Source organism: Stenella coeruleoalba (genome assembly GCF_951394435.1).
Source record: "Stenella coeruleoalba genome assembly, chromosome: 4".
Taxonomy (NCBI): Eukaryota; Metazoa; Chordata; class Mammalia; order Artiodactyla; family Delphinidae; genus Stenella; species Stenella coeruleoalba.
In genome coordinates this window covers 26,848,605-26,875,076 of record NC_137149.1, presented here as the reverse complement: position 1 = coordinate 26,875,076, position 26,472 = coordinate 26,848,605, and the positions used below count along the sequence as shown (strand labels likewise).

At 38.7% G+C, this 26,472-nt stretch overlaps 1 protein-coding gene across 2 annotated transcripts in view; it reads left to right on the top strand.

The window, feature by feature from the left end:
- The window catches only part of ANK2 (ankyrin 2), a 680,317-nt gene that overhangs the window by 632,493 nt on the left and 21,352 nt on the right, over window positions 1–26,472 (top strand). The window contains exons 28-37 of one of the 2 annotated variants that reach the window (XM_079919368.1): window positions 465–619; window positions 3,187–3,398; window positions 3,704–3,908; window positions 6,040–6,136; window positions 8,856–9,084; window positions 9,922–10,047; window positions 12,212–12,334; window positions 14,322–14,354; window positions 16,271–16,292; window positions 19,023–25,283. In XM_079919368.1, the coding sequence (XP_079775494.1) occupies window positions 465–619; window positions 3,187–3,398; window positions 3,704–3,908; window positions 6,040–6,136; window positions 8,856–9,084; window positions 9,922–10,047; window positions 12,212–12,334; window positions 14,322–14,354; window positions 16,271–16,292; window positions 19,023–25,283 (7,463 nt within the window). The remainder of the gene's footprint in view (window positions 1–464; window positions 620–3,186; window positions 3,399–3,703; window positions 3,909–6,039; window positions 6,137–8,855; window positions 9,085–9,921; window positions 10,048–12,211; window positions 12,335–14,321; window positions 14,355–16,270; window positions 16,293–19,022; window positions 25,284–26,472) is intronic. The other variant, XM_079919367.1, reaches the window with a different exon arrangement.

The following is a 26,472-nucleotide window of genomic DNA, read 5'->3' as shown; positions in this document are numbered from 1 at the left end:
AGTTACCAAGTAGTTGACTTTTCTGACATCTCCTCATTTACAACACATCAAATTACACAGCGTATGAGCCATTTTCCCTCTTAAATCATTTTGTCATTTTGTACCTTGTAGAAAACATTTTAAGTGATTGGCACACCTCATAGATATGCATGTACATTTCTTTTGGTTAAATGTGTTATCCTTACATTTATCAAAGGAGAAGTTCCAGAATGCCACATGCACTCACAGAGAAATAGCATTGGCTTAAGGTAACAGCGTGGCCCTGAGGATTGGTGCCCCTGAGGTGAAGTGCTAGCTACCGCGGGACCATTTGCTAGCCTCAGGGCTTCAGAGGATGGCCCACTAGGTCCCTGTCCCCAGAAAGAGAAGAATTCCAGGTCACTTTGCAACAGACAGAGTCAAGGTGCTTGTCTCGATATTGGTTAGCTCCTGTCCACACTGAATGTTCTGCCTTACTGTGTCAGGCCTGTGATCGTGGAGATCCCTCATTTTGCTGCCCTTCGAGGAAAAGAGAGGGAACTGGTTGTCCTGCGCAGTGAGAATGGGGACAGCTGGAAAGAGCATTACTGCGAATACACTGAAGATGAACTGAATGAAATCCTTAATGGCATGGATGAAGGTACTTCATATTAAATGTTTTAAAAGAACTCTGAAGCGAAAGCATGATAATGATGCGTTTCTTTATGTCCTACGGGCGTGTGTGTGTGTGTGTGTGTGTGTGTGTGTGTGTGTGTGTGTGTTGCCTAATCCAGCTTGGGTCTGCTCGCCCTTGCACAGTAAAGCCAATCTACTGATCCCGGGTTGTGGTGAAGGGAAGTGCAGTGTTTATTGCAGGTACCAAACAAGGAGTCTGGGTCTTTTGAGCATTAGCTGCCCAGACCCCTCGTTTGGCACCTGCAGTAAACGCCACAATTTCCTTCACCACAACCTGGTGTCAGTAGATTGGCTCTACTGCACAAGGGTAAGCAGACCCAAGTTTGGTTTAGTAACAAATGTGTCCCTTTGTTATTTTACCACAGCAAGTATTCTGGTATGTTCCAATGGTGATGCGTTGGAGTATACAATATATTTGTCTAGTCTTACTTTTGTTACATTTGGGAAAATAAAATCGTTAATAGTAAATATCTCATTTTAATAAAGAGATACAGCCCATCTCTATCTTTAGTGTAAACTTTTCTAAAACGTGAGATAGAATAGATATTTTCGTTTCATAACAAAACGACTGATACTGGATAATAAATCCATGGTTTTAAAAAATGCCTAACTTGAACGTTTAGATACTTAAGACACTGATAAAAGGTGTTAAGCTTTTCTGTAGGAAGACCTACATATAAACATATAACCATAACTACCGCATTATAAGATAATATAAATTTTAACTTTCTATTAAGGAGATAGGAAAATTAAGTTCAGTCACACTTTATATATAGTTTGAACAGGGAGTTCGTTAGGGTTGAATTTCATATACAAACCTACACATATAGTTAAGGAACTTATTTTTCATTAGGGCTTTAATCTCTGTAAATCCCAAATCCAGCTTAGGCCATTTAGCCCCAGGTTGAAATATCTTAGTTTGACTAGAGGGAGGTGCCTCATTCTTAGGCCTCCCGAGGTTGCACAGAGATGAGATCTCTCAGTCCTGATAACGGCAGATATGTTGCACTTTATGTAACTACACAAATAGGGCAAGTTCTTTGCCTAAGTGCCAAGAGCCTACCAAAGTCTGCACAGAGGTAGACACACAGCTGTGTGGCTGTTTGTCAAGTTTTATTAGTCTTCCAGGACCACCGGCTGTAGCTTCAGGTATGGCTCACGAATAGTGAAGTGTAGCCTGACAGCAGCTGCTCTAACATTTCTTTCTGCACCCTGCTGAGGCTGAGTAAGAAGAGAGGCCAGGCTAACCCTATCCAAGAGGTGGATGGAAGAGGAAATTATGCCTTCTAGATGTGTAGGTCAGCATCTTCCACGCAAGATGAAAAGATCAGGATTCTTACTGATAAGGCTTGTTCTGTGCAGTATTTAGCTGCTTCTACTCCTTGAAACCATTTCTTTTGCTTGCATTTAGTTTAGGATATTTCCATCTGAAGTATTTACCTGTCATTAACACTGCCATCTTATCCTTGGATGGGGACCCACTCTTATAACTTTTTACATATGTAAAAGGCTCATTTTAAAACAGAGAATCGGATTTGTATATTTTTATGTTGATTATGTGTGGTAACCTGTTCTTTTATAAGTATAAGCTAGTATTTGCCAGTGCATCGATCTTCAATCATGAATGATCAGATCCTGGGACTTCTGACTTTTGCTATCTAGTTATATTCAGTAGTTAAGAAAAAACATGATTGCTGTTCATGCCTCTATAAGAATTGTAAATGATTTCTAAAAATGAATAAAGTCCCATAATCCCTTAAAATTCAGTGATCCACTTAGTTCAAATTTTCAGCATTTTAAACCAGTCAGATTTATTGTATTGCCCTACATATCTACGCTAATACAATTTATAAAGAGCACATTATCCCATTCTCCTGATGTTAGATGATCTATTTGGTAAGTTAATGGTTTCAGGGGAATATTGAATCCCTGAATTTGTAGTCACTGATTTTTTTTTTAATATCCACAGTGATTATCTCAGAGACAACCATGCCACTGGAATGAACACACAAACACGAATCTTACCCTTCCAAGACAGATTTTATTCATGCACTGCTCCCCTGAGAACTGAAAGGGCCATATTACTTCTTAAAACCACAATAACTGGTTTTTGAGCTAACTTTGAAATTTGCAAAGAAAAGGAGCCCATAACAAATTTCCTCTCTGTCATGTTGAGCTGAGAATAGAACAGGTTCATTTTCATTCCAGGTTTGCCCTCAAACCCCCTCATTTACAAAGGCAGCCCTGCAATACCGCATCTGGAACTAGATGCTTTTCTTTCACAGTGCCCTGGAAAGACCTAGTTTCCACAAAGAGAGAAAACGTGCCAGCTAAATGCTGACAGGTCTTGAAAGATTGCAGTCATTTTTTGGGTGTTGTTAGGATAGCCTTACTTTTTAAATTTTCCTATTATTTAAAAAAGGAAGTGTTTTGTTACAACACCTGTTCACTATTAACTATGCCAGTGAGTCTGCTAGAATGCTTTCAGAAGGAAATCCTTGCTATATGAAGAAGGGTCATTTCTTGTCTCAGTGCTGGATAGCCCGGAAGACCTAGAAAAGAAACGGATCTGCCGCATCATCACCCGTGACTTCCCACAGTACTTTGCAGTGGTGTCTCGCATCAAACAGGACAGCAACCTGATTGGCCCAGAGGGAGGCGTGCTGAGCAGCACAGTGGTACCCCAGGTGCAGGCCGTCTTCCCAGAGGGGGCACTAACCAAGCGGATCCGTGTAGGCCTACAGGTATGCCCACATCAAGATGCAAGTTAACCAAACATGGATTTTATTCCAGTGATTAAAAGTCAACTTTTCAAATGGGAATTAAAATGGTTAAAGAATCAAATTATTCCTGGGTGAGCAAAAGCTGCCCTAGGAGATCATACGTCTCGTAAAGTTTTAGATGAGTGTTTGGTAACAGTAGTAAACGTTCAGTTGCCATATTTGAAGCCAGAAAACTGATTTATGAAATAAAGAGCAATGCATTAAGAAATTTGACATGGAATATAATGATATATTGTTTATTTTAATTTTTTTTTTTCTTTTAAAAGGCTCAACCTATGCACAGTGAGTTGGTTAAGAAGATCCTAGGCAACAAAGCTACCTTCAGCCCTATAGTCACTTTGGAACCTAGAAGAAGAAAATTTCACAAGCCAATTACCATGACCATTCCTGTCCCCAAAGCTTCAAGTGATGTCATGTTGAATGGTTTTGGGGGAGATGCACCAACCTTAAGATTACTATGCAGCATCACAGGTGAGTCACACGTGACTACTGTAGTAGAAAGTTCTGAAAGAAGAAACTTAGATTGTTGTAAATATTAAATTACTTTGGTCGTAAGATGCCTGCAAGGTTATATGCATTAATTCAGGAAAGGCACTCTAACTAGGGGAAAGGAAATGAGCTAATATTTACTAAATAAAGCCTGTATGCGAAACTTTTAGACACTTCATATACATTGTTGTTTTTATCTCCACAGTAGCCCTGTGAGGAAACTTTAATCCTATTTTGCTGAAAAGGAAACCAAGATTGAGAGAAATTCTATAACTTGCCTGAGATTATACCGTAAATATGTAGCAGAGTTGAGATTCAAACCCAAGCCCATATTCCTCAAAACCCAAGCTTTAAGCCTTCTTTGAAGACATCATCCTATACCTGTTGAAAAATAAATAATATCTTGAATAATTATACCCAATAATTCAAACTTTTCTATCCAGGAATTGGTTATGTCTTTATCATTGATGTGCTGAACTAACGTTGGAAAAACAAAATGAAGGTTTTTAATGATTAACTGAATTTTGGTCTTTTCAATTGGAAGTTGTAATAGCTTTCAGTCAGCTACCAAACTCCAGAAAGACATTCCCAGAATATTGGTCGTCTCTGCCAATAATACCACCACAAATGGTGAGAGGTGAAAAATCCACACAAGTAGCCTGTGTTAGAACTACACAATTTGGCTGATGATTTCCCTAATTAACAATAACTACATGGTGTTGGCTTTCAGTAAATATTCGTACTGTTGTCAGTAGGAATAGTGAACATCTCTGCTTGCTTAAGTATTGTTAGAATTTTTTTTTCATTTCTCCTTCATATTAGCAGAAATATTTACCCTTTTTTTATTCTCTCTTTCATTCTTCCTCCTCATTAATGTTTTTTCTGTACTCTTGATAACGAATCATTGAGACTTTACCGCATAAGTTTAATAATATGACATAATTTTAAAGTACATGGACTAAAATGAGGGTAGTGGGAAATCATATGCTTCACTTATGGCCTCTTTCCAATTACTCATTTCTGGTTATTACATAGCATTCCTGGGTATCTTTCCCATACTTTTTGGTCCATGTGTATATGATTAACCTTCCTACAATGTGCAGCATAATAGTGTGGTTGCAAAACAAGTCAGATTGAAAAATGTCCATGGTACATCCTGCCCTTATAGATGACAAAATGAAGATACCACCTGGGCCTAGGCACCATCTGATCTAGTTATTCCAGCCCTCTGTCTTTGGATGGATTTGTAGTAAACAATTTCTTTAATTTATCTATTAATTTTTACAAATATGTTAACCTAGGTGTTTGGATTTTTGTGTTTTGCTCAGTTATATTTTATGGTTCTGCTTACAGTGTATATTTTAGAGGCCTCCAAGAATAAGTTTCCATGACCTTTGTTTGATAACTCATTCCCTTCTTTAAGAAACCTTAGTCAAAGTTGGTTTTCATCTCAAACGTATATTTCTCCTGCAGTGCTTGAAGACAGTTTTGTCCTATCTATGCCAACTTAATTTCTCAGTAGAAATAAAAGTCAGCATCACCCTCCATAGTGATTTGTCTGTGCACAGAGGTCATCCTTTGGCATTCAGTCATTTGCTCATTCACTTTGCAGTATTTATTGAGCTCTTCATATTTTCCAAGCACTTTTTTTGCCAGCCTTCAATTACAAATTGAGAGGAAGTTTTCTTTCTTGAAAATAATTGCATAAAATATGAAGTTAAAGAACAAGAGAATATTTGGATTTTTGTTTTAACAAAGCATTCAGCTCCTTGCTTGGTCAAAGGATCTTTTAAAATCATCAATTGTATATAATTCAAAATTATCTTCAGAGCCTTGCAATTACAATAAAAGCTTTAGAATGTCAGCAGAGAATAGAGCGCCTAGTAATTTGAAGCAGTTATTCAAATGACCTCCCTTAAATTTAGTTCCATGAAGTGTGGTGTTTGCTGTTTGTTTTCAATGCGTCATTTTTTAGCATACAGTTTTTAGTCATTTTGCTTCCAGTGTGTCATCTCGAAGGGTGAGTGAACATAGCCACTACCACAAAGACTTTATTTTACAATGCAGGGTCTGGAATTTTGCCTAATTTTTTTCAACAATCATATTATTTCAGGTGGAACCACCCCTGCTCAGTGGGAAGATATTACAGGAACTACGCCATTAACATTTGTCAATGAATGTGTTTCCTTTACAACCAATGTGTCTGCCAGGTATGATTATATTGCACAGAAAAACCCACTGTGAAATTGTGTGCCCCCGATGTCTTTTATTTTGTTCCTTACATTCTTTAAAAGTCATTTTTTTGGTATGGTTTTAAATATGGTCTGCATTTACCTTCATATTATAAACTAGACCTGCCAGTAAATGTAACAGTGATAATGCAATAACAAAGTACAGCCAGTCAGATTAAAATCTAAAGAAAATAAATGATTGTTGGCTATTACTGTATGACCCAGACTCTGGTTTTAGCAGCCACTGCTGATTTTTCCAGTCCCAAAAGTCTTAGGAATGATAGATTTCCTGCTGTCAACAAAATAGCCTGAACTACTTTTTCCAACAGAATGATAACCAAAACACAAAGCATATCATGGTTTGCTTAAACAGTTTAGAGGTTTCGGTGATGCTTACGCATCATAGCACATTTACATATTGCCCACTTATGTATCACACATCTTTAAAAAGCTTAAGCTATTTAGTTTTATTGCATGTGTATACACTAACTCAGTTTATTAATATGAGTTCTCATTTGCATGATTGTTAATAGATTGCCAAGCATTTTCCCATTTATTTAATTTGATTACTACAACAATTTTGTGACTTAAGAAGGGCAAGAAGCATTATGTCCATTTTACAGATGAGAAAACTGAAGTTGAGAGTGGTTAAAGCTTAAATTCTTATTCAGGGGGAAAAAAGATAGATGCGTAAATAACAGTGCACAGTAATAGATGGGTGTGGTGACACATGTTTATAGTTCAAGCCACCCAGAGGGCTCAACTTTGAGTCTCCGGTTCTATGTGTCAGTGTGCCCTGCCACTCAGGCATCCACGTTCTAATGCCAGAAAATGACAAGTTCTGAATGGAAAGGTACAAAAGAGGTACTAAAAGAATTCAGAGGAGGGTGTTTGCATCAGGGTGGTCACAGAGGATGTCTGAGAAGAGGTGACTCATGAGATAGGTAGGAACCTAACAGGCAGATATATAAAGGTGGAAAAGATGGTAACATGAGCAAAGATGCAGAAGGGCATTGGGAGCTGGCAACAGTGGAGTCTATAATTCAGCAATAATACCGGAATGTTGGTTAACAACATTATTTACAGAAGGCCTTGTAGGATAGACCAAGAAATCATGAGTTATTATGTTATTGTATTAATAATTTAAGTTTTTCAGACAATTGAAGAAGCAGTGAATAAAGTATAGTTCAATCAGTATAAAGAGGAAGGTAATGTTGAGTGCCTGCCGAGAGCCAGGAACTATGCTGAACCTTCAACACACTATAGTAAATGAAATAGGCCAGACCCAAAAGGACAGGTGTTGCATGTAAATGAGGTACCTAGAGCAGGCACATTTATAGAGACGGAAAGTTTAATAGAGGTTACCAGGGGCTGAGATGAAGGGGAAAATTTGAAGTGATTGTTTAATGGGTACAGTGTTTCTGTTTGGGATGATGAAAAAGTTCTGGAAATGGAGAGTGGTCATATTGCACAGTATTGTAAACATACTTAATGCCAATGAATCGCACCCTTAAGAATGGTTAAAATGGTAAATTTTATTTTACATATATTTTATCACAATTAAAAAGAAGAAGAAGAGAGATGGATCAGGAACTGAAGGAAAGAAAGGCTAAGAAGATAAGGAAATCTCAGAATACCTAAAGATTATGGGCAATGGGTTGGGGGAAGGAGAGTGATCATAGATGGAGAAAGGTTTCAAAGTAAGAGGATGTGGAATAAATCTTTGAAGTGTATGAATAGCAAATTGAGAGAATGGCCATCTGATCGTCTCTGCTTTCTCAGTGAAGTTACCTTTCTGAGGGTCTGAGCTGAGGGGGAAGGTCCAGGGGTATCATAAAGGTTTAGCACCATTAATGTACTGAATAAAATGGTATCTGAGGAAGAAGTTGCCAAAATATGTCACAGATTTAGCTGAGGCTAGAAATCATAAATTAGTCACAAAGCTAATAGTTTCTTCTATTAATTGTATTAAGCAATACTTAGGAGTTCTGAAGCAAAAGCAGATTTTTTTTTAAGTGGCTGGGTTGATCCAACTTTGGTGACTGTGAGTCCTTTGGAAAAGAATGATGGAATGAGGAAAAAAGCTAGGTAGATTTTGTTGAAAAGAGTTTCAGGAAATGAAATGAACAGGAGGGGCAATCATGGACAATAGAAACTCATCCAGTGAGATACTTGTCATAATGTCCAATACTGGGCTTATATCACTAAAGGATTCTAAACACTGAAGCTATATTTCAGGAGATTGAATACTCAGAAGAGTTTCCAAGGGAAAAAATTACAAACACAGTATTTAATAGTTGACCTTAAACACCTGGTACCTCTTTTTCTCTTCCGCTCACCTGCTTCCTCCTTCCCATCTATCCTCCTACCTTTCCTCCCTTCCCTATCTTTCTTTCCCTTCCTTTTTACTTCCTCTCATTATCTCCTTTTCTTGCTCCCTTCTTTTTCCAAGAAGCATTTAATGATTACTTTGATCATATTGAAGGAACGGACTTGGTTTTCATGCAGTTGGCCTTCCTTATTCATAGTCGTGGAGCCCACTGATACAGAGGGTTGACTGTATTCCACCATTTTAAATAAGGAACTTGAGCATCTGCGGATCTTGGTATCTGTGGAGTTCCAGGAACCAGTCCTCCATATATACCGAGGGCTAACTGTACGTTAAATTTCAGGTAACTGACCTTATTTTATTTTATAGGTTCTGGCTGATAGATTGTCGACAAATCCAGGAGTCCGTTACCTTTGCATCACAAGTGTATAGAGAAATTATTTGTGTACCATATATGGCCAAATTTGTAGTGTTTGCCAAATCACATGACCCCATTGAAGCCAGGTTGAGGTGTTTCTGCATGACTGATGATAAAGTGGATAAGACGCTTGAACAACAAGAAAACTTTGCTGAGGTGGCCAGAAGCAGGGATGTGGAGGTACTGTATTTGTAAAACCAATTTTTGTTAATATGTTGTTTATACCTTTATTAATAAATTATATTTAAAATAGTATACCATAAATAGAGCCATCAAAAAAAAAGACCAGTCGACATCTTGATCAGTTAGAAGGAAGGTCGGGGTCTAAAATCAGCCATTTTTAGCCAGTTTGGACCTATTCAGTTGGGATAGTCTCAGTGTACGTGAGGAGGTAAAAGGACTCTTAAAGATTATTGTGGGAAAAATTATATGTCACTGATAAATTCAAAGTATGTAAATGAATATAGCAATTTATATGTTTTTATCTTTCCTTGTTATTATTTTTTGAGGTGAATATTTATTTGATTTCTTTTTTTTTCTTATTATTCTTTAATAGTGAAGAAAACAGTCCAGGAAGTATATGCTTTGTATAAATGTGAAAGTATGATATCCAGGGCTTTTCTACATTACTTTTTCTTATTTCAGAATTTTCCATCAGTGTGGGCCTTTGGATATTGAACTCAAGTAACCTGACTCATTGTGATGTCAAAAAGAAATTTAAATTTAGTATTTAAAGATATATTGGTTTGCGAAGGTAACATGTTAGAGGATTAGAAATGAGACCATTAACATTAAATGCCACTATGCGTTTGAAGATTCCCATTACTAGTAAGAAGAGGGAGTGCTGGTACGTGCTTTGTCACAGATAAGACCAAATGTCAGTCAGGAGTTTAAAGATTATTGTATGCACATTTTAAGAATTTTAATGTTCCAGGTAATACCACCACTTCTTCATGTAAATAACAAGTAATAATTGCAGCTATTATATTCTGTGTTGTTTTTCTCTATGTCCACCAGGTATTAGAAGGAAAACCCATCTATGTTGATTGTTTTGGCAACCTGGTGCCATTAACCAAGAGTGGCCAACATCATATATTCAGTTTTTTCGCCTTCAAAGAAAACAGACTTCCTCTCTTTGTCAAGGTAATATATACATGGAACTTTGTAATGTATTTAATTCAAGATCAAGTGAAGCTTTGACTTCCTTTAGTAGAAGAAAATATTTGCTTTTCAGTCATTTCCAGTGATTTTTTTAAACCATTTCTGTAAAATTTTCAAGTCCTAGAAAACCAACCATTTTTTAAAATTTCAACCTTAATTTTTAGTTATAGACTATGTTTAAGGCTAAGAATGAGGGACAAATAGCCAATTCATTAATTAGAAAAACTGGCCATTCTTTTCCAAATTTTAAGGGAAGTCTCTCTCTCTCTCTCTTTTTTTTTTTTTTTACTATTAGTTCTTTTAAATATTTGTGCTTAAATTTTTAAAACATGTGATTTCACAATTGTAGAGACCAAAAGAGTTCTTAGTGACAAATTTTTGTAATAAAAAGCTCTCAAAAGACCCAGGATCTCGCTTAATCTATTAAGAGATTATCCCAGATAGAGCTATAGACTGGATATACTTTCATAAATTCATTCAACAAATATTTATGGAGACACTTCAGTGTACCATTAATTTGTCGTCCCTCTTTAGGAATATTAATCCACGTTAGGAATTTGGCAGTAACATATACAAGTTTTGTCCTAGATTCCCAGTTCTAAAGAGGGACAAAAATGGATATGAGTGAGAGATTTGTGAAATTGAAGTAATAATTCTATTTAAATTTTAATAAGTCTGTTAAGTTTTCTCAAGATCTCTACTGCAGGCCTTCATTGTGCCATTTCTGGTTCAGTTGTTTTGCCCGATTAAAGAAAGGCTCTTACAGATCACACATTAAGCACTAACTGCTGAGGGGCAGTGGATCCATTTAACACAAACAGCTGTATAATTGTGCTAATATTTGATATTATTGATGTGCAAAAGTCATTTTATAACCAACACAATACAAAAATAGGAAAACGACTTAAATAAACATTTCTCCAAACAAGATATACAAAGGGCCAATAAGCACATGAAAATATGCTCAATAACTTAAGTGAATTCAAACTAAGACCACAGTGAGATCCCACTCCATACCCATTAGGTTGGCTATTATCACAAACAAACAAATAAACAGAAAATAACAACTGTTTGTAAGGATGTGGAGAAATTGGGATCCTGATACATTGATTGCTGGTGGGAATGTAAAATGGTGCAGCCACTGTGGAAAACAGTATGGCAGTTCCTCAAAAAGTTAAACATAGAATTAGCATATGATCCAGCAATTCCTGAAGGATTGAAAGCAGGGACTTGGTTACTTGCAATGTTCATAGCAGCATCTTCCCAGTAGTCGAAAGGTGGAAACATCCCAAATACCCATCCACAGATGAATGGATAAACAAAATGTGGTATATGCATACAGTGGAATATTATTCAGCCTTAAAATGAGTGAAATTAGCCAGACACAAAAGCCAAATATTGTATGTTCCCACTTATATGAGGTACCTAGAGTAGTCAAATGCAGAGTCAGAAAATAGAATGGTCGTTACCAGGGGATCGGGGAAGGAAGGAATGGGAAGTTAATGGGAACGGTTTCAGTTTGTGAAGGTGAAAACGTTCTGAAGATGCATGGTGGTAATAGTTATACAACAGTGTGAATGTACTTAATGCTACTACACTGTGCATGTAAAAATGGTTGAAATGATGTTTTATGTATAATTTAACACAAACTTTTAAAAAGAACGAAATTCTGATATATGTTGCAATGTGAATGTATAACTCTACCTATACGAGGCACTTAGAAGGGGCAAATTTATAACAACAGAAGGCTGAATAGAGGTTACTAGGTGCTGGGGGAGGAGTAGAATGGGGAATTACTGCTTAATGGGTACAGAGCTGCTGTTTGGGACGATGGAAAATTCTGCATAGTAGTGATGATTGCACAACTCTGTGAATGTGCTTCATGACACTGAATTGTATGCTTGGAAATGGTAAGTGTATAAACGAAAATGGTAAATTTTATGTTATGTATATTTTACCACATTTTTTTTAAGCTAAATGATCTTTTTTAACCATTCTAAATGACAATAGGAAAGGAGAAAAGGAACACCTCCAAATCCTTATTTAGCATTATCTAATGATATTTCCTGATTCTTTTGAGTATCATCTCATTAAAATAAATAGTGTGCATCACATGGGTGAAGCATGTATGCCTTTCTTGTTCAAGGTACGTGATACAACTCAGGAACCTTGCGGACGACTATCATTTATGAAAGAGCCAAAATCTACAAGAGGCCTGGTGCATCAAGCTATTTGCAACTTAAACATCACCCTGCCAATTTATGCGAAGGTATTGTAATCTGCTGTAGTGCAATTCAGGGAGTATAGTATTTGATTTTCAAATTCTTTAAAATAAATAAAAGCAAAGACACTGAATGCAACCATATATAACAGTCATTTTTGATACCCTGTCCAATTTATTATTTTCCATTTAAGTAAGGGAAAAAGTAGCTCTACCTTATTTCACATTAAATTCACTTTGATGGAAAATTTTCTATAAATACATATTGAATATGGAAGAGAGAAAATTCAAATTTAAGATTTAATTTTTTGGACTAATTTTTAAAAATTAAATAGTTCACTTTGCCTTTCTTATTGTTTTTATGTGCCCTCCTGGCACCATACTAGTACATTTCACCCTACCAAAACTTTATGAGTCTGTTAGCTTCGGTTTACTACCAGTTCACAGGTGGATTATGTATTATGAGATTCAGAGCAACAACAGGATATTTTACCTTGTTGCTAAAATAATTATTTGTTCATCTTGTAACCTGTACTGTTTTAGGAGCATCAAATTAATTTTTCAACTATTTTAACATGATTAGTATATAAAATACTCGCATGTTATAGGAGTAGATTTGAAACATGGTTGAAAGGAAAATTCATTAATTCTTGACCCAAATCTACCTACAGGTATTACTTTCTAGTCAAACCTCTCCCCATTATAGAATTCTTTGATTACTCTGATCAAATCAAAGAAGGCAAGGGGGATGAATTAAATGTTGGGGAGAACTTTATTTATTATTAAAAAAAATTTTAACCAGTATCCCTTTCCTTTGAATGGAAAGCTCCCACATGGCAATTTATAGGAGGTTATAGCAAGTGATCAGTGTGAATTTTAGAGGTTGGGAAGTGGGATGAGTAGTGGCAGGTGAGACCTGGAGGAGAGGTAGAAGTATATTTAAAATCCTAAATCTTGACTCTGCAAAACAAAACATTTCCTATACTTCTTTTTATTTACCACAGTATATTTTTCTTACTTAATTATTCTTATAAATTAGAGATCAGTCACATAGAGATAAGCATGTAGTGTCATGTTTAACATTGTAAGTTCTTATTAAATGATAAAAATTAAATGAAATACCAGTATCTGTTTACATAAATTTACATATTATTCCAAGAATTAGAATACAGCAATAGGTATATTGATCCAGTAAGTGGACTGTAGTTGCACTCCAGTGGTACAGAATGTACTTTGGGGTTTGTACTGCTGATCACTTTTGAGTCACCGAAGCAGAATACCAAATAAGAACCACGAAGAAATATGTACTGCTGGGGCGATCCACCTAAGTGATATATAAAGATGAATGAGCTTTGTCTCTGATTTCAATGAGCTTTCAATGTGCTATGAAAGAAAGCATTTAGTTTATTATTACTTTTTACTTTTAAGTCAAGATGTATCAGACACAGTTATTAATGCCGTGATGGTCCAGGACAACTTTCCATTTAGTAACTCAAAACAAAAGAAAAAATTGCCAAACAGTGTATAGTTCAGATATATTTTAGAACTTAGTAGCTCTTGATTATAATAGAACTCCTAAATATTGCCTGTGTATTGAAAATATTTTCACCATATGTTTATTTGTGGCTTTTAACATTTTTAGCCAATATCTGTTAATGGCTGAGATATTGTCATCACCATTTCTGTAGACATATGCCATCAAATCCATTAAACGTCAAACTTTGAGGCTGCTGGTAACGGAGCATCTGAAATTAGTATATTTATAATTTTAGTTCTTTTGTCTAGTAGATTAGTCTATTTATAATCTTGGTTCTTTTGTCTCTTGAATCTACAGACATTTGCATTTAAATCAATCTTCTTTAATTTTTGTGCTTGTTTTCTGTACACTGTTAGTAAGAAAAAATACAAGTATGCTGACGTATGCTTACCTATTGATATCTGTTGTCAGGGTATTTAGTCTTGTCTTTTCTTCTAAATACTCTCCACTCTTCCTGCTCTCTTTTTTCCATCTTGCATGGCATCTTGGGGCGGCAAGGAATCAGAGTCAGATCAAGAACAGGAGGAAGAGGTAATTGTGTGGCATTGTCACTTGTTAATGGCTGTGTTACTGCTATAACCACTGATAAGAGCACATGGTTACCTGTGTCTTAGAAGGGTTACACCGTTGTCCTTAGTAATTAAAGGGTCACGATCTTACTTAACCTCTCTGAGCCTGTTTTCTCATCTTATGGACTGATTTCAGAGGACAGTAAAATTTCCCTATAAATTCTTACCTGTCTTTATGTAGCAATAGAGATTTCTCTACCAACAGCTGAAGACCAAAACCATTATCTCAGTGGTTCTCAAAGGTTGGTCTGGAGACGCCTGGAGGTCAAAACTCTTTCCTTAATAGTACTGAAACATTTTTTGCCTTTTAGCTCCCATATCCTCACAAGCTACATAGGAGTCTTCCAGAGGCTCCATTACATGTGATGACATCATCACCCTGACACTCTGGAATGTGCGCTTGTGTATACTTGGGTTCTTGTATATTTATTTGTAATACACATATTTATTTATATATGTTAAACATAAACAGAAGTTCTTCAGACTCCTCAGTATTTTTTTAGGAGTGTAAAGGGGGGTTAATAACAAAAAGTTTGAGAACTACTGAAATAAAAACTTTAAGGAGCATATAGTTCATCCATTTGACTATACTAATATTATAATGCAGAACTCTACATATAATGAGCACTTCTTATAAGGTAGATTCTTTACTACGTGCTCCACATACCCCACCAACACTGATCTCACAGTCACCCTGTGAGGTGTGTGCTATCATATCATAGATGATATGTGACAGATGAAGAAAATGAGCCTTAGAGAGGTTACCTTGAATAAATAGCCATTTGAATTATACCTGCTTCGATAGTCAAAGCAAGTGTGCGTTTGTTTCCCTTATAAAGGTCTGAAAATGCCCAAACATTATCATAGAAATGAAAGAAATCGTTGGAAAAGTCCATATACTTAACTGATTAACATATAGCTTCCTGTTTCTAAGATAGACAAATGGAATTGTTATTAGCTGCACGTAAATGTTGTCAAATATACTAATTTTATTTTTTAATGTTATTCTGTTGGATTTAAACTAGAAAACCATAAAGAAAAACATAATAAACACCCTTGTACTCACCAGCTTAAAATGTAAGGCCTTACCAGTTCATAGACTGCCCCTGAATTCACTTCTTTACCGATACCAAGGCAGTGGGGCAGGATGAGAGACTCATTGTCCTGCCACGTATAACCAGATACACAATAAACTTACGACAAGACTGAAGTTATTTTTTCCCTCAACTGTGCAGTCACTCTTTGTCTCTCATATTCAATTTCCTTTCTGTAGTTGATGACTCAATCCCCAAGCTGTTCAAGATGATACGTGCATACCTTGTTGAAAGAGCAACACAATTATGAAACCAACTTTGCTATGTTCAAATGAATTCTTCCATTAGGCTTATGATTTCTCTAATGAGTATTTTCAGGAACTATTCAGGGCGACAGATCCAGTTTGTATTCTTTTCAGGATTTGGAATTCTGGCTTATAACTAATAATGAAACTACTTCTGTAGAATGTAACACCCTGGCATGCTCTTTGTTCTTTCCTTTCTCTCAACTAAATTGACACTTACTGTTTAAAACCTACTTCACTTTTTTCCTGGCCTTTTCCGTAATATGTATTTCTAACATCAAACACACCTGCATCATACCTTCCCAGGAGTAACATGTTAGAAAGGACTCTCCACCCATAGTGTCTAGAAAGGAGATTTGTTTTTTCAAAGTTAGGATAAGAATCAGAGACTCTAGGGAAGAACAGTAGCAAATTACTCTGACCTTCCTCTAGCTTATGGCATTTCCCACGTCTGTAAAATAGGAGCTTACTGTACACATCAGGGGCTGTGAGGCAAGATGCTATTTGTAACCATTCAATTTATGTATGTTTTCTTTCAGATCGATATGACATCAGAAAAAAGTAAGATTTCAAATAAAATTGAGTTTGTTTGAAAGCTGGCTACAATAAAGAAAAGCATGAATCAAGATGCAAGCTAGTTGCCATTACTAACCACTATAATAATTATGTTTTTATACTATCCTTATTAATCATTAATATTTATTTAGAAAAGCAGCTTGGCCAGTTAAATTATGAATATATCTAATTTGTGAGCTAATTAGCAGTAAAATGCAATGATTATTCATCTAAGCATTCACTTTCTTTTAGATCCCTGTTAACCCTGCTATTGCTGTTATGCTTGTTTAGAAACCCACCCTACCGTTTTTGTCCATTTGTTAGCATAATATTGTCATCTCATTTTTTTTAAGCTCTGACATGACAGTATCACTTTTTATATCAAGCAACAACTGACATCAGTAGAGAGCTCATTATTTATGTAGGCTACACCTGCAAAAGTGATACTGTCTTAATAGTTTTCAGCTAAAGCTAACTCTCCCCTCACCCCACCCCGACCCCTACCCCTTACACCTCTTACTGTGGTGAAGTATAACTGACTTTTCTAGGGCTGAGGTCTAATGGACTTTTGTGAAAACTTTCTGAAAAAATTAAGAACCAGAAAAGCAAAAATTAAAACCTCCTGGATGAAATTATTAATCACAGCAGTATGTCATAATAGTGCTAATTTTAAATAATGATTCAAAGCCTAAACGTAATCTAGTACAAAGAGAACTGGTTTTTACAGACTTTGAGAGAGCTATCTTAGAGTTCATTTCAGGTTTGTAACAGTCAATTAAATTTTTAGTGTGTTGAACTGTTTCTGGTGACTCTAACTTCTTATGTGGAAGAAGTTGAGTTTTTCAGGTTTCCTTCTTGCTTTTATGCCCCAAATGCTCTAGAAAAAAATCTAATTTTTAATGTTTATTCATTTTAAGATTTATTTTGATTCACTGTATTTCAGGGTGCTGTTCCCAAAAGAAGAAAACTTAGAACCATGTTTAATATGGTCATCAGGCCCTATGCAATAATCATCAGGCTTTTTTTTCCCCCCTTCTTTTGAAGTCCTAGCACAATGTAATTTACTGCTAAGTTATTGAAATACTTTCAAATGAGAGTCTCCTTACCCTCATGTTAAATCATTATTCAGGATGAGAATATTTGAAATTCCGGATGTTTTCATTGTTTTATATCTGAACAAATCTGTATTGATATAAAGTAGTTTAATATATCTTTGTATATGCATTTCACATAGTATAGCTCCTCAACATATACTGATTCTCTCAAGAGAAGGCATTTATGTTTATAAAAAATTTACATTATCATTGCCTTCATTAATTCCTCTTTTTAAAGAGATTTTATTATCCCACTTTCTTCTCTGGGACTACGATGTTTATTTAAATGGCCCTTTGTTCCTTGGATACAAGCTAGTAGGAATTAAAAATTCATCCATCTGGCTCAATCATTTTTAAAAAGTTACTATATTGCTATAATGTCATAGATCCTCCTGAATGACTCCCAGGTATTGTGACTGCTTTAAAAGTTTCAAATATAGACTCATGTTTGGCTTTCTTTTAGTATAAAGACAATCAAAAAATAATCTTCAACCAGGCATGAAATAATCTCCAAAGGAGGGCTCTGTTGAAAGGACTCTTTCCTAAGGTCTTTTCAAGAATAAATCCCAAGAGAGTTTGAGTTTTCCCCCTTGCCTTTAAGGGGTGCAGGCCCCCACTACCTATGCCTCAAACATACTGCATCGAGCATCTTGTATGTGGACTTTTAGGGAAGTAAATATGCTTCACCACAGTAACGTTTTCCATATTTGTTCTAATTTCTTACCATTCTCCTGCCTGCACATTTCAGCAAGGCCACCTCTCCCACCAGTTTTATTCCACCTTTGCTTTGCATGGAAATAACTTGGCTTACATAAACTGTGCGTGTGTCCTGTGTGACTGTCTCTGATTTGGGTTGCCATGCATCACATTTTAACTTTGGACTCACATATAAGTTTAATCACAATCGTTGTTTTTGTTGTTTTTCTTTCCTTTCCTTTCTTTCCCTCCTTGGTCTGTCCATTATGTGTCTAAACAAGGAGGTTGCTCCAAGGAAAGGACCATGCCTCTCAGCACAAGACTGTTCGTTTCGTTGTTGGTGTGAATTTCCCTTAGATGAAATGCCGGTTTGCAGCTGATTCAGATATATTTTACATAGTCATTGTGTATTGGCAGAACTAAATATACTGAATTCCAGATTTTTGTATGATTAAACAATGTCTATACATCATTAGACGATATTCTGAGTTTGCTACTACTGGCTTTCTCCTAGAGGAAATCAACTTTCTGCAATTTCTAATGCTTTTTTCCTTTTTTTCCCATGTTCATCTTTTTTCAACATTGGTCTGTAACATCTGAACAATCTTGAGATATCTCTGTGTAATTTCACTGCGTTCGTTCTTTGTTTTGTGATTTTGTGTGTGTCTTGATTAGTTGTTACAGTTTTGTTGTATGTGTGGATGTGCTACAAGTGAGAAAATTAAGCAAGTTATTTCCTGCTCATTTTTCCTTTTCAGTTTTTTTTCCGTTAGCCTTGCTTTGCTTTTGTATCCTGAGACCTTGTGGATCCACCATTCCCAGCCCATTTTTGTTGTTCCACCCGCCACAACAGGAAAAGACACTGTGTCGTTTCAGTCCTGATTACATTTGCCAATATCTTTTTTGATTTCCATTTTACTTTCAATGTTTTTCATTCACATCAAAGATGATGAGACAGAATCTACAGAAACATCTGTCCTGAAAAGTCACCTGGTTAATGAAGTTCCTGTCCTAGCAAGTCCGGACTTGCTCTCTGAAGTTTCTGAGATGAAACAAGATTTGATCAAAATGACTGCCATCTTGACCACAGATGGATCCGATAGGGCAGGTTCCCTCAAAGTGAAGGAGCTGGTGAAGGCTGCTGAGGAAGAGCCAGGGGAGCCTTTTGAAATTGTTGAAAGAGTTAAAGAGGACTTAGAGAAGGTGAACAAAATCCTGAGAAGCGGAACCTGCATGAGAGATGAAGACAGTGTGCCAAGGTCTCAGCCAGAGAGAGAATTAGTGGAAGAGGAATGGGTTATTGTCAGTGATGAGGAAATAGAGGAGGCTAAGCAAAAAGCAGCTTTAGAAATCACCGAATACCCATGTGCAGAAGTTAGAATAGAGAAAGAGACCAAAGCAAAAGTAGAGAAAGACTCGACAGGGCTAGTGAACTACCTTGCCGAGGATCTAAATTCCTACGTGTCTCCTCACAAAGAGCTGCCGCAGACGGTGCAAGATCTGGCAGGGGAGAAACGCGAGGCTCCGGGGCCTTGCAGGAGCTCTGAAAGCGAAGGGAGAGCTAAAGAAGCACCTTCAGAGGAGACACAGAGCACACAGAAACAGCCCAAACCAAGCCTGGGCATAAAGAAGCCAGTGAGAAGGAAACTAAAAGAAAAACAGAAACAAAAAGAGGATAGTTCACAAGCTAGTGCAGAAAAAACTGAACTTAAAAAAGGTAGTTCAGAAGAGTCATTAGATGAGGACCCAGGTTTAGCCCCCGTGCCTCTTCCCCCTGTAAAAGCTACGTCACCTTTGATAGAAGAAACTCCCATTGGTTCCATAAAGGACAAGGTGAAGGCCCTTCAGAAACGAGTGGAAGATGAACAGAAAGGGCGAAGCAAGTTGCCTGTCAGAGTCAAAGGCAAAGAAGATGTGCCAAAAAAGATAACACAAAGGACACATCTAGCTGCATCCCCCTCTCTGAAGTCCGAGAGACATGCGCCAGCGTCACCCTCCTTGAAAACAGAAAGACACTCTTCTCTTTCCTCTTCTGCAAAAACTGAGAGGCACCCTCCAGTATCACCAGTGAGTAAAACCGAGAAACACTCACCCTTGTCACCCTCTGCAAAAACTGAAAAGCACTCACCTGTGTCATCGTCAAGTAAAACTGAGAAACACTCACCCTTGTCACCCTCCGCAAAAACTGAAAGACACTCCCCTGTATCCTCTTCTACAAAAACAGAAAGACACCCACCTGTTTCGCCTTCAGGTAAAACAGACAAACGCCCACCCAGCTCGCCCTCTGGGAGAACAGAGAAACATCCACCCGTGTCACCTGGCAGAACAGAGAAACGCTTGCTTGTATCACCAGCTGGAAGAATGGAAAAGCATTCACCTGTCTCAACCTCTGGGAAAACCGAGAAGCACCTGCCTGTGTCACCTTCTGGGAAAACAGACAAGCAACCAGCTGTCTCCCCCACCTCAAAAACAGAAAGAATCGAGGAGACAATGTCTGTTCGGGAGTTGATGAAAGCTTTCCAGTCAGGTCAGGACCCATCTAAACATAAGACTGGACTCTTTGAGCACAAATCCGCAAAACCAAAACAGCCACAAGAAAAAAGCAAAGTTCGGGTAGAAAAAGAAAAGGGGCAGATAGTAACCCCGAGAGAAACGCATAAAACGGAGAGTCAGACAATCAAACGAGGCCAGAGATTCCTGGTCACGGGACCTTCAGAATCCAGAAGAGCGGTCCGTGCTTCCTCCGCAGGGTTTAAGAGAGAAGATGTAGCTGAAGGAAAGGAGAAAGCGCTCAACCACAAAACACCCGAACCTGTTCAGCCAGCACCTGAAGAAGAAAGCCATAAAGATAGTGAAGTCCCCAAAGAAAAGCTGGCTGATGAACAGGGAGACATGGATCTCCAGATCAGCCCAGACAGGAAAACCTCCACTGACTTTTCTGACGTCATTAAGCAGGAACTGGAAGACAATGACAAATACCAACAGTTCCGCCTGAGTGAAGAGACTGAGAAGGCGCAGCTGCACTTAGACCAAGTGCTCACTAGTCCTTTCAACACAACGTTCCCGCTAGATTACATGAAAGATGAGTTCCTCCCAGCCCTGTCTTTACAGAGTGGTGCCTTACATGGCAGTTCGGAAAGCCTGAAGCAGGAAGGGGTAGCAGGTTCTCCGTGTGGCAGCCTGATGGAAGGAACCCCTCAGATTAGTTCAGAAGAAAGCTATAAGCATGAGGGCCTAGCAGAGACCCCCGAGACAAGCCCAGAAAGCCTTTCTTTCTCACCAAAGAAAAGGGAGGAGCAAATTGAGGAAACAAAGGAAACTACCAAGTTAAAAACACCACCAGAAATTCATTCCGAAAAAGGACATCCCTCAACCAAAGACGTTACTGATGGTTCTGAAGGGCAAGGTGCTGCAGTCACGGGGGGCACAGAGCCCTCTGCTGAGTGTTTGCTGAAGGAGGTCACCCTAGACCCTTCCAAAGACACATGCCCCCCACAAGAAGGTGACGGCCTTGGCAGCCAAGGCGTATCATTAGCAAAAGAAACATCCGAAGGACTGACTGAGGAAGTGTCCTGTGATGAAGGTCCACTTAAATATGTTAGTTCAGCCCATGAGACACAAATGGATACTGAAGCTCAGGGATCCACAGCCACCGAGCCCTCAGATGAGACGAAGGCCTTGCCGCTGCCTGATGCTGCTGTAGAGACAGGCCCAAGGGCTGAGCCAAAGCCCCAGGGGGTCATTAGAAGTCCCCAAGGCTTAGAACTCGCACTCCCTAGCCGTGATAGTGAGGTCCTCAGCCCTGGGGCTGATGAGTCCTTCACAGTGAGCCACAAAGACTCCCTGGAAGCCAGCCCAGTGCTGGAGGATAACTCCTCACACAAAACTCCTGATTCTCTGGAACCGAGTCCTCTGAAAGAATCCCCTTGCCATGATTCTCTTGAAAGCAGCCCTGTTGAACCAAAGATGAAGGCTGGAATTCTGCCGAGTCACTTTCCTCTTCCTTCAGCCGTTGCCAAAACAGAACTCTTCACGGAAGTGGCCTCTATGCGGTCCCGGCTGCTCCGAGACCCAGACGGCAGTGCTGAGGATGACAGCCTTGAGCAGACGTCACTCATGGAGAGCTCAGGGAAGAGCCCCCTTTCCCCTGACACCCCCAGCTCCGAAGAAATTAGCTATGAGGTCACACCCAAAACCACAGATGCAGGCACCCCCAAACCAGCTGTGATTCCTGAATGTGCAGAGGAGGATGACTCAGAAAATGGGGAGAGAAAGAGGTTCACACCTGAAGAGGAAATGTTTAAAATGGTAACCAAAATCAAAACGTTTGATGAACTTGAACAAGAAGCAAAGCAGAAAAGGGACTACAAAAGAGAACCCAAGCAAGAAGAATCTTCTTCATCCTCTGACGCAGATGTTGACTGTTCAGCAGACATGGATGAAACAAAACACACGGAGAGTGTAGAGGATGAAAGCGATGTCCCTGTGGTTGTAACATCAGAGAGCAGAAAGGCTTCTTCCTCCTCAGAAAGTGAACCTGAGTTGACACAGCTGAAGAAAGGTGCTGACTCAGGCCTCTTATCAGAGCCAGTTATTCAAGTGCAACCCCCTTCCCCACTTCCATCCAGCATAGACTCAAATTCCAGTCCCGAAGAAGTACAATTCCAGCCTGTTGTTTCCAAACAATACACTTTTAAGATGAATGAAGATACTCAGGAAGATTCAGGTAAATCAGAGGAAGAAAAAGATCGTGAATCTCATTTATCTGAAGACAGTCATACTGTTTCTACTGATGGCCCAGAGATGTCTTATGATGATCTAAACAGAGATGCTGATCAACAAAAACTTTGTGATGACCGTGGGTATGAAGCAGGGAGTCCCAGCGGCTCAGCCACTCCTGTCTCTTCAGGTCTCCGCAGTTCCACTGGTGATGATGTCAGTGAGCAGCTAGTTATCCATAAGGAATCATTAGCTCTCCAAGACACTGGTGGAAAAGATACAGAAGAAGAGCTTGATGTTTCTGGAGTCGAATCTCCACAAGTAGATTGTCCCAGTGAAAGCTCTTCATCTTTGTCCTCTTTGCATCGTTGTCCAGCATCTGAAGCAAAAGAATTAGACGAAGACATAGTCTCTACATCTTCTGCTACAAAAATGGAGGTCACAAAACCTGACCAAGCTTTTGAGAGCTTACCAGAGGACCGGTCCACTCTAGACTCATCCATTACTACTCAAACTGATAGATCGTCCTTGGATGTTCCAGTGTCTGACCCAGCGGAGACTGATGAAATCTCTGATCCTCAAATCATAAGCCCTTATGAAAATGTTCCTTCTCAACCTTTTTTCTCTAGTGAAGAAAGCAAAACCCAAACAGATACAAGACACACAAGTTTTCACTCTTCTGAAGTGTCTTCTGTTACCATCACATCCTCCACTGAAGACACAGAAGTGACAAGCGCCTCTGGAAGAACTGTTTCAAGTGAAGAATCTAATTTTGAGGACGAGAACCTGGACGTAGAACCCAAACAAGAAAGTACCTTGTGGGAAATGCAGTCGGATAGAGCCTCCTCATCTTTAGAGCCAACCGTACCAAATGCATCAACAGTTGCTGGTGAACAGAGAAGCAAAGTCATCATCACAAAAACTGATGTAGATTCTGATTCCTGGAGTGAAATCCGTGAGGATGATGAAGCCTTTGAGGCTCGAGTGAAAGAGGAAGAACAGAAGATATTTGGTTTGATGGTAGACAGACAATCGCAGGGTACCACCCCTGACACCACTCCTGCTAGGACCCCAACTGAAGAGGGGACCCCAACCAGTGAGCAAAATCCGTTTCTCTTTCAGGAAGGAAAATTGTTTGAGATGACCCGAAGTGGTGCCATTGATATGACCAAAAGGTCCTATGCAGACGAAAGTTTCCACTTTTTCCAAATTGGGCAGGAATCCAGGGAAGAGACTCTCTCTGAAGACATGAGAGAAGGGGGTACTGGTGCTGAGCCCCTACAGCTGGAGACATCGGCTGAGTCATTAGCACTCTTAGAATCGAAAGAAACAGTGGATGACGAAGCAGAGCTACTCCCCGATGACCTGAGTGAGGAAGTAGAAGAAACACACGCTTCAGACGCTCCACTTAACTCCCAAATGGAGATTTCAGCCTCCATTGAAACATCAGTGAAAGAGGCACCTTCTGCGGGAGCTGAGGACCTCCCCTCCGTGGGAATGGGTGACACACCTCCCCTGTCCAGTGTGAAGCAGACAGCTTGCCCCGACTCCCCTAAACCGGTTGGACAAGTTCAGTTAGATTTTTCCACAGTCACTAGGTCTGTATATGCAGATCGGGGTGATGATTCTCCCGATTCATCCCCAGAGGAACAGAAATCAGTCATTGAAATCCCTACTGCACCCATGGAGAATGTGCCTTCTACTGAAAGCAGGTCCAAAATCCCTGTAAGGACTATACCCACTTCAACCCCAGCACCTCCATCTGTGGAGTATGAGAGCTCCCTTTCTGAAGATTTTCTACCCAGCCTGGATGAGGAAAGTAAACAGGATGAAACAAAACCAAAGTCTAAAATCCCCACGAAAGTGCCCGTCCAAAGAGTCGAGCAGCAGCCTTCGCATCTAGACCTGTCTCTACAGAAAACAGAGGCTCCTCAGGGACAGGACATGACAAGCAGAGCGCCAAGTAATAGAAGCAAACCTGAATCTGATGCCAGTTTGGACGCAAAGACCAAATGTCCAGTAAAAACTAGAAGTTACATTGAGACAGAAACAGAAAGCACAGAGTGGGCAGAGGAGCTTGAGTTAGAATCAGAGGAAGGGGCCACAAAACCAAAGATATTTGCATCCCGATTGCCAGTAAAGAGCAAAAGCACCACATCTTCCTGCAGGGGGCCCACAAGCCCCACAAAAGAAAATAAGGAGCATTTCTTTGACCTTTACAGGAACTCCATAGAATTCTTTGAGGAGATTAGTGATGAGGCTTCCAAGTTAGTGGATAGACTTACACAGTCAGAAAGGGAACAGGAGTTAGTTTCAGATGACGAAAGTAGTAGTGCCCTGGAAGTTTCAGTAATTGAAAATCTGCCACCTGTTGAGACCGAGAACTCAATTCCTGAGGACATCTTTGACACAAGGCCCATTTGGGATGAGTCCATTGAGACTCTGATTGAACGCATCCCTGATGAAAATGGCCATGACCATGCTGAAGGTATTTGCCAGCCACTGGGATTCCCTGTGCTACGCATGTCATAAATTTGATATAGTTTTTTTGTGTGTCTGTTTTATTTGGTGATTTGTGTCTCATTTTCTTTAAGCTTTCTGTAGTGGTTACTATGTTTGTGTAAGCCCTTTGTGTTTTGTGCTTTCTCTGTATACTCTTGTCTGTGGAAACAATCTCAAGATTGAGTAATGAGAATGCTTATGGAAAACATAAACATGATCGACAGGCAACGGGGATCTTGCCTTTTCTCTAGCTGCTGCACGTGACGCCATGCAAGCTTTGAGTTTTGTTGTTCTGACGTTCCAGGCTTAGCCTTAAATTAAGCGTACGGATATATTTGGTTTTGTTTCGTATTATGAGGATTCATTGCTTTTTCTAATTACCTTTGAGTACTTTAATAAGTACTTAACGATTTTACAATGATTAGGAAGCCATTTACACAAGAAGATTTCACATACCATGAAATTCTAATTGTTGAGGATTTGTTTTTGATTCAGAAAGGTTGGATTTCAGATACCATTGGTAAACACTTTAAGCAAACAATCATAAGGTAAAAACATGCTTTTCATTTATGCGGCAGATGAATGGAGAATGGACTCTGATTAGATGCAGCAGACAACAAAAACTCAAACTTTGCATGATTTAAGTTGACTGTGAAGGGATGATGGCTCTTTGAATTATAAAAAAGGAAACCATAGATGGCTTTGAGAAGTAGCCTCTGGTCTTCCAATATCTCTACAATAAAGACTATTATTCTTAAATTTGGGTTATAAAAAAATGACCATGACCTAAAATGCTGCCCATCAATTAATGGGGGTTAAAAATCACAGGGAAAATTATAGTCTGTGGGAGTATTATATGAGCTTACTTAGTAGTAAGCAGACAGAAACTTTGCCCAAAAGACAATATGACATACACATACATATACATACACTTTATTCTTCCTTCTTCCAAGGTTACCAGAACCAAGATAAATGTTGTTTCTGGCCATACTGAAAAAAGCCACGATGGTCTGATCAACCCATGATCTCGGTCTCTTGTGAATCTCGGATGTGATTTCTTTGCAACATGACCCAGACATGATCTTATACTGCCACAGGCAATAATAGGAGGTCCTAACCAATTACTCCATTTCTCCATCCCATTTATGATTTTTCTGGTGTTTGATGAGCTAGAT